The following is an 8,292-nucleotide window of genomic DNA, read 5'->3' on the forward strand; positions in this document are numbered from 1 at the left end:
GACCAGTCAGCGGCTGCCTTGATTCGGCATAGGTGCCACCAAAGAGACTACCCCACCCCCAGCCTCTGCATGACCGGTCTGTGCTGGTACTCCAGCCCCTATGCTGGTACCTTTGGGGGTCAGTGACTCCCAGGGTACATCTCCTCCCTCAGACTGGATTCCAGGCTACCTCCCTCAGACTAAACTTTCCCTGATGAGTCATGATCTTGTCTATCTCTTCTCAGATGGCTTACCTTCATAGGGACACTGGCCATAAGTGAAGACCTCATACAGCAGGATGCCAAAGGACCAGACATCTGACTTTTGGGAAAAGACACGGTAATTAGCAGCCTCAGGTGCCGTCCACTTGACAGGGATCTTGGAGCCACTGCTTGGGGAGTAGACATCATCCTGCGGATGAGGTATAATGGTTGGGAGCTCAGAGTAGTATTTCCCTCTATGCAGGGGTTAGGAGCCCAGAGCCTCACTGACCTTGAGCAGTCTGGCCAGGCCAAAATCAGCTACCTTGCAGGTGAGGTCATCACCCACCAGCACGTTCCTGGCAGCCAAGTCCCGGTGGACGACACGCCGCTCCTCCAGGTAGCTCATGCCCTCAGCTACCTGGCAGGCAAATCCCAGTAGATGGGGNAGGCTCAGGGCCTTTCCCTCAGAGCCTGCAGAGAGAGGGGCTCAGGGGTCAGGGATAGGTGGCAGTCCTCATAAGGACACAGGATAATGGCTGGTCAGGCAAGTACACATGCATACACATGCTTCCTCTGTGCCTCTGATCCCCCATCTCTGAGGGAGGAAGGACAACACCTACTAAGGCCCAGTCAACAATGAATAACATAGAAAGGGAAGTCACCACAAGGCCTCAAGCACAACCTGCTTCTTGCTACCTGCCTGTAACCCCAAGGGAGATACTACCCAACCTGGCAACACATCAGAGGTCAGTGACNCAAAGGGAACCTCTACCACTGTATGGCAGTCCTAGCTTCAGAACTAACAGGATTTGACTACATAGCCTTTAGCCAAATCTAGGCCTGGACCAGATCCTTGGCCTCATTAGGTCATTAGGACCAGGTATCTGCAACCTAGGCCACATGTGTCTCTCACAAAGGCCTAAGGATTCTTCTTTGTGGACCCAAGGCATGGATGCTATNGGAAGGGTTGGCAGATGTGGCTGCTACAGGGTAGGGGTANGGAGAGTATTTACTGCCCGAGTAGAGGTTACTCACTGCCCAGGTAGACCTGCAAGTTGCCCTTGCCCATGAGTTCAGTAACGATGTACACAGGTTCACCCAGGGAACATATAGCGTGCAGCCGGATCAGCCTCTCATGCCTCAAGCTCTTCAGTGCCTCAATCTCCTTGGTGAGGTCTGCCAGCTTCATGTCAGCTGTGAAAAGGATGTTGTTCCAGGACTGTGCATGGCCACCATTGCCCCAGGCTCCAGGGTCAGAGGGCAATGCTACAGAGCCTCACCTGATTTGATAACCTTCACTGCCACAGGGATAGAGCCCAGCCACAGGCCTTCCCACACCTCCCCGAAGAAACCTTCACCCAGCTTTCTCCGAAGGACAAATTCTGAACGTGGCCGTTCCCACTCGTCCTGAGCCAAGGGTATCTGTGGGAAGGGACATTCAGTGTGCTGCTTTAGACTCCCCCTAGCAGAGTGGGCAGGAAGATAGAGCTAATATTTGAACCTAGCCTCCCTGTGAGTCTCAGGAAAAGCCCCAGCATCAGGCCTCTGTCCCTCCCTCCCCAGTGCACCCCTACTCCAGGCCCAGGCTAGGACAAAGGGGAGATCAGTGCAGACCTCNAGGAGGCCAAGCTCAGAGTAGGAAGCTAATTGCTTTGGGAACTTAAGCGGCCCCTTCACCAGAGCCGGACATCCGTTTGCAAACACTCATTACAACCCTGGCTAGGCTGTCATTACAGAACCAGAGAAACCAGATCGCTGTCCTGGACCCAGTAATACCAGATACTGGGGGAAATAATATCTCTACTCTCAGCTTCTGCCCTCAGGGCTTGGAGCAGCTGTGGGTGCCTTCCCCACACTGGCCATGACTCCTCCTGATGTCCTGCAGATTGAGTGCACACTATACCCCTTGAAGGTCCCCAGTTTTCCAACAGCCTCTGAGTAGATAAAACCGCCAAAGGGGGCCAACTCCATCGGAATAGAGAAATCACTGGACACTGGCTATTCCCGGTCAAGCCTAGGCCAGAGGCTTGCCAAGANACCCTGAAACAGGGTTCCCAGTGGTCCCCAGGTATGGGGCAAGTCTCAGGTCCACCTGGGGTATGCAGGGCTGCAGCAGAGGGTTCTGGATCAGCTTCCAGTTGGTCTTGTAGTAAGCNAGCAGTGCATCCAGGCTGGGGAAGAGTCGGCCCTCCTGCAGGTAGAGGCTGCCATTGGGTGCCATGNAGATGCGGTAGTGGCAGACTTTGGCCTGGGCCCTGACTGGAGACAGAGATGGAAACTAGTGCCTTGGCTACACCTGCTTCAGACACCCACACCCCAGCATATCAAGTGGCTTCTCTCAGATTGACCATGGGGTCGCTGAGGTGGACAATAGTCTATGCAAGAGGGGGCACGGTCAAGCTACAGGCCCCAGGACAGTCAGGGGGCCCTGGGGACAAGGAGTGTTAAATAGGTTAGTGTTGAATGGAATGCTAACTCTACTAGGTAGAAAATGGAGGAAGTGGGGAAANAAAGAAAGAAAAGGGAAGCAAGGAAGGAAGGAAGGAAGGGGGAAGGGAGGGAGAAATGGAGGGGAGGAAGGAAGAAGAGAGGAGGATAGGATAGGGAGGAAAAAGGAAAGGAGGGAAGCAGGGAGGGAGGGAAAGAAGGAGGAAGAGAGGAAGGGAAGANTGAAGGAAAAAAGGGGGAAGGGAAGGAGGGAAAGAGGGAGAGAAGGAAGGAAGGAAGGGAGGAAGGGAGGGTACTTAATAACTAGCATGTCTATATGAAAGGCTGCTAATGTGGGAATCAACTGCCCCAAGGCCTGGGACAGATGAGCAAGATGCCCCCCCTCCAGTAAATGAAGTCTTGAGGNGTTGTTCAAGTACCTGATAGAGAATAGCCCCCAATGCTGCTTTCGCTGGGCCGGATGAGGAAGGCCCCTGGTGCGTTGGCAGGAGACAAGAGCAACTGCTGGGCCTGAGTCCTGCTGATCCCACTGAAGTACCAACTGCAAATCCAGGACACAATAGTCATTTTTCAGGCCCAGCCATGTGACCCTGGCAAGGTGTGAAGCATCAACTTCTCTGCTGTCTCTCAGGGAGGAAATATGCCCAGTGCCTGAAGCTGAGGTCCCAGGCCACCACTATCAGGTGACTGGAAGCTCCTTCATACAGGTATGACTGTCCACTCACCTAGGCCATTGGATCTATTACTCTAACATAACTACCAGGCCTCACCAAAGACCAAAACCCCAAACTTGAAACTGCCTAATCACTGTGGGGGTCCAATANGCTGCCCTAGAAGTACCCATAGAACTCTAGTATGGCCAGAGACCCTAGGTGTTGCCTGGCTGGGCATGGCTCATCTAAAGGTTGGCTACTTGGGAGCTGGGAGCCCCAGAAGAGGGAGACTAAGCCAGGGTGGTCAGAATGTTAGCAGAGGCAGATAGTAGAAGCTGGGGGGTGGCAGTGTACCTTGTGCCCTTTGAAGGGCCGTGCCTAGGTGGGCCAGCCCCTGAGTACTAAGTCACATCTGGTACCTCAGGTATGGCTCCATTCACTTATTTTTTTTTCTTTTTCTTCTTCCTTCCTTTCTTTCTCTTTCTTTCTTTCTTTCTTTCTTTCAGACAGGATCTCAGTATGTAGTCTTGGCTGGCCACTACGTAGACAAGGCTAGCCTCAAACTCAGAGATCCACCTGCTTCAGCCTCCAAGTGCTGGGATTAAAAGCATATACCATCATGCCTGGCCTCCTCATTCTCAGGAGGCAGAAACAACCTCAGAAAGATAAAGTCAGTCCCAGACCCACCCTATTGAATGCATCTCTGCTCTCCAAGGCCCAGACAAGGTTCCATAGCTGGCTCAACTTCACATCCAAGCTTTTCCACTTCTGAGAGATTTCAGGAACCAGTGGGTTGGGAACCACAGCAATGCACGAAAAGATGTGTGAGCTTAGTCCCTCAGTCCCTTTGGATGGAGGCAAGGTAGTGAAAGATACTCGGCGTGATTCAGGTTAACTCACAAAGAACAGACAGGCCAGTTCCCCCACTCCCACCCCCACCCCTCAGATGTACAGCTGAGGAACCCGAATGGCCAGAGTATGGGCCTAGGCTAGGGCTGGAGGGATGAACACAGCTGAGGCAGAAAGATGAGCAAGTAAGGGGGTGGAGGCTGAGGCCTGAGAAATGGGAGTTAACACTGGCCAGCTGAATGGATGTGAGGGACTGTTGCGGAAACAGATGTCTGGGCTAGGCAGCATGCTTAGGAAGGCCACAAACTCACTTCACAAGCTGTAGGTCTAGTCCCTTGAAGCTTCTTATCTCTCTACTGAGAGCTAGAGACCCTCCTTTTTTTTTTTTTTTTTTTGAGAAGCTGGATCCTACACAATTGGTGGGCAGGGAACTGAGAAAATCTGGCAGGTCAAGAGTCCCTAGAGGTGAGATCCCTTCTCAGCAGAGTCAAACTGTGTGGGGGTGGAGAGTGGGGGTGAACCAGAAGTGGGAGTTTCTCCAGCATAGCCCCAGCCTTTCCTTGAAGCTATGACAAGGTGCAAGCCACTATAGGATACAGCTGGACTCCTGTGACAGCCTGAACAGTGGAGGATGTGCCTCAGGGGTCTCTCCCTAGATGATGGGGCCAGGTGTCTGGGACTAATGATACCATAAGTGTGGTCAACTCTTTGATCTCTAGGTCAGGCAGTCATTAGCTCTCCATTAGCAACCCTACTTCCAGGAGCCCAGCCCTGCCTTCCATNCTGCCTGTTCCGTGAACAGGACTGTTCTTATGTTCTGTCTCCCATAACTTAAATGAGAGACCCCTCCATTAAAACAGCTTCTTGGCTTAGTCCTACTCACTGCTGGGGGCCAGCAAACAGGCACAGGGCTTGTGTCTGGATCTCTTTCCTGTGACTCTACTTCACCGGCCACACTAAACCTCCTGGGAGGTTGTAACTGCTGAGGGATCCTCAGGAAGCTAGAGATGAATTTGAGCAATGCCAGGTAGGACCTGAGGACTCAGGCCAGGACCAGTGGGTGTAGGNCAGGGACAGTTTGGTAGACAAGCTCTTCAGCTTTCAGCTTATTTTTGCCCAGCATGAACCCTTCTGAGTGACCCTCCTGGTATGCCACTCACTGGCAGTGACTGCCCAGCCTTGGGGGGCAAAGAGTAAGCTCTTCTCCATACCCACTCAGCACAAATCAGGGCTATATCTGCCTTACACTTAGAACCATTTGAGGTGTTTGGGTGAATATAAATAGGTAAAGAGGCGCATGTGAATACTTGGCTCTGGTCTGGCTTGCAGCATCTACAAGTACTGGGGACCCAGAGCCACCTGGAGGCTCAGGTGTGTGCCCCCACCCCACCCCACCCCAGCTTCCCAAACAATGCAAGGCTGTATCACCTGGCAGGGCATCTCAGTCCTCAACTCCTGGTCTGGAAGCAAGGTAAACCACTCACTNCAACCTCCTTATGGAGGCAGGGTCCTGCAGTGACTATGGGGAGTAGTTGTTGGCTAGAGCCAACAACTGGTTCCCAGGACTTGCTCACTCCTGGGTGTGAGCAGGTCCTGTGCAACTCTTCCTATTGTACTGCCCGGGCACACCTGTCTGCTCAGCCCGGTACCAGCAGGCACTCAATAAGCCCTCGCTGCCTGTAAGCAGGTACTGCCTACTCTCAAAACTCCGATTTACTCATTGGGCTTGGCAGCCCTTACCTCCCAAGCCCAGGTACTTACGGTTGGTCTGAGGGAGGCTCTGGGGTAGCCTTGGCAAGGTAGGTGACTGGAACTAGTCCGGTGCTGGGCGGCCCAGAGAGCCTTTGGGCAAAGATGTAGTCCCCCTCCTCCTTGAGGGCATAGAGTCTGTCCCCACGGCTGACGCTCAGTTCCTCTGCACATCGAGCAGTGAAGTCGTAGAGCGCGCGGAAGAGTCGGGCGCGTGGGGCTGGGAAGCTACAAGGTTCAACGGCAGCGGGTTGCTCCGGCACTGGGTTGTCGTCCTGTCCCTGGATCCTGGGGATGTCTTCCTCCGTTTCATCCGCTGGCCATATCTTATCCCAGAAAAAGGACAAGAAAGTGAGCCGCTTCCGGAGGAAGGGCTCCATGCCTAGGGGGCCTGTTTGCGGACGAAGGCGCATGGAGCCGACCTCGGGTCAGTACTCTGGGACCTCCGTGCTGCCGCTGAGGAGGCTGAGCACTACAACCATGCACCAGAATCCCAGGGTGCAAGAGAGAAACCGGAAAGGCTGGTGGGACAGCCAGGCTTACCCCGGGCTTCCTGCCCACGTCCCTACTTGGCACAGAATGGGAAGCGACAGGTGACACGGACCCTAACCCTAACCCCGGAGGTCACTACAGAGTGCTCCTTAATCAGGCATACAACAGTCAGTTTCCCAGATGGTGTATCAATGCATGGGGCGGACAGTGACCTCCGTCCCAGGACCACACAGGCTGCTCCTCCTATTCTACATACTCTTCTACAGCTGTGCGGTCTGGTGAGCTGGATCTCTGCTGGGGTTAAAAGCCGCTGGGCTTGAGATTCGTGTCCTAGTAGGCTACTAGGATGAGAGAGAGTTGGGCGGAGTCTGCGGGAAGGGCGGTGTAGGGGGGAGGGCCTTCTGGAACAAGCTACCCTTTTCATCCCCACTAACAGACACAGGTTGCAGGGACCTGCTTTGCCGGGCTAGCTGGGCACATGCAACTAGCAGCCGCCCTGGGAGAGGGCTCAACAAAGGGAGCAGTTCATCGCCAGAGGTCATATTTCTGTGAAACACTGACTTTTTAAATGGTGGCTCTTTAACATAAGACAACACCATCACCCACCAAGCTTTCAGGGCCAGATGCAAGTAGCTATGTGCAGCCTGACCAACTCAGCGGAGGCCTCTGGAGCAAACGCTCAGAGCACAGTAAACTTCAAACATATCAAACAGATATGATTCCTGTTCCTTCTCCATCTACAGATGCTTCAGAGAAGCATCTGGGGCGGTTTGTAAGTTCTGGTATACCAGAGATACCTAGAACTCACTGGCTTCGTCCTCCCAGCATCCCAAATGGCTGAATTCCAGACCCTGGCTTGAGCAGCCAGGAAGGGACAGGAGTCCTAAGGTACAAGGTCCATGTCACAGACGTGTTGGAAGTTGGTTGTGCAGAAAAGGTAATTATAAATACAAAATTAGAGAAGTAATGGAAGGAACCCCGAATCTCACACCCACCAGCCTTGTGGAGGATTTGTCTCTACTTCCCTTGACAGGTATAAATGGAGATTTTTATCCCCAAGTCCTCATTGTTAACAGTGTAGTTCCCTGGTGAGAAATTAAACTTCTTCAGCTATCTACAGCCAAACATTAGACAGGGGGAAGGATTAAAGTCCCAGAGTCCCACAGGAAGACAAACAGAGTCAACAAACCTGGACCCCTGGAAGCTCTCAGCATCTGAGCCACCAACCACAGAATATACATGGGCTGGAAGAAGGACCCCTGGCATATATGTAGCAGACAGGCAGATCAGTCTTCATGGCTGCCCTGTCTGGCCTCAGTGGGAGATGATATACCTGACATGGCAGAGTCTCAATATGCTAGGATTGAGGGATACCTGGTGGAGGGGAGGAGGTCCCATCTCCTCAGAGGAGGAGGAGCAGGGGGATGGGGGAGGGACTCGGTGANGGAGGGACCAGAGTGGGAGCAGCAGTTATATATTAATTAACATCCCAAACCAATATATAGGTTTTTCGAGACCGGGTTTCTCTGTGTAGCCCTGGCTGGCCTGGAACTCACTCTGTAGACCAGGCTGGCCTTGAACTCAGAAATCCACCTGCCTCTGCCTCCCAAGTGCTGGGGTTAAAGGCGTGTGCCACCACGCCTGACTAATTAACTAATAATTTTTTAAAAAAAATTAAGCTTCCTATCTTCAGGTCATGAAGCCACAGGGAGATTGCCTCTGCATTGACCATGGTGAGGTCAGATCCAGGGCACTGAGTGCAAATCTCTTGCTCCTAAAGCACAAGGTCCACATCTCAGGGATCCACCACATTCTATGTGCAGCTGGAGCACAAAGAGAGGCTGCTAGTCAAGAGCAGAGGACTCTGCTCTAGCCAATGACACTCTCCAGTCCTGGTCCCCAGACCTTTTATCATCTGG

At 52.9% G+C, this 8,292-nt stretch overlaps 1 protein-coding gene across 1 annotated transcript in view; it reads right to left on the reverse strand.

The window, feature by feature from the left end:
* Window positions 1-6,667, reverse strand: part of LOC110284564 (protein-tyrosine kinase 6) — an 18,926-nt gene extending 12,259 nt beyond the window's left edge. Inside the window, exons 1-7 of the mRNA XM_021150332.2 lie at window positions 5,894-6,667; window positions 3,050-3,171; window positions 2,275-2,441; window positions 1,463-1,604; window positions 1,218-1,376; window positions 472-653; window positions 234-390 (exon numbers count right to left, since the gene is read on the reverse strand). Coding sequence (XP_021005991.1) covers window positions 234-390; window positions 472-653; window positions 1,218-1,376; window positions 1,463-1,604; window positions 2,275-2,441; window positions 3,050-3,171; window positions 5,894-6,294 — 1,330 coding nt within the window. The 5' untranslated portion in view covers window positions 6,295-6,667. The remainder of the gene's footprint in view (window positions 1-233; window positions 391-471; window positions 654-1,217; window positions 1,377-1,462; window positions 1,605-2,274; window positions 2,442-3,049; window positions 3,172-5,893) is intronic.
* Window positions 6,668-8,292: the final 1,625 nt, after the last annotated feature.

Source organism: Mus caroli, chromosome 2, assembly GCF_900094665.2.
Source record: "Mus caroli chromosome 2, CAROLI_EIJ_v1.1, whole genome shotgun sequence".
NCBI classification, from domain to species: Eukaryota; Metazoa; Chordata; class Mammalia; order Rodentia; family Muridae; genus Mus; species Mus caroli.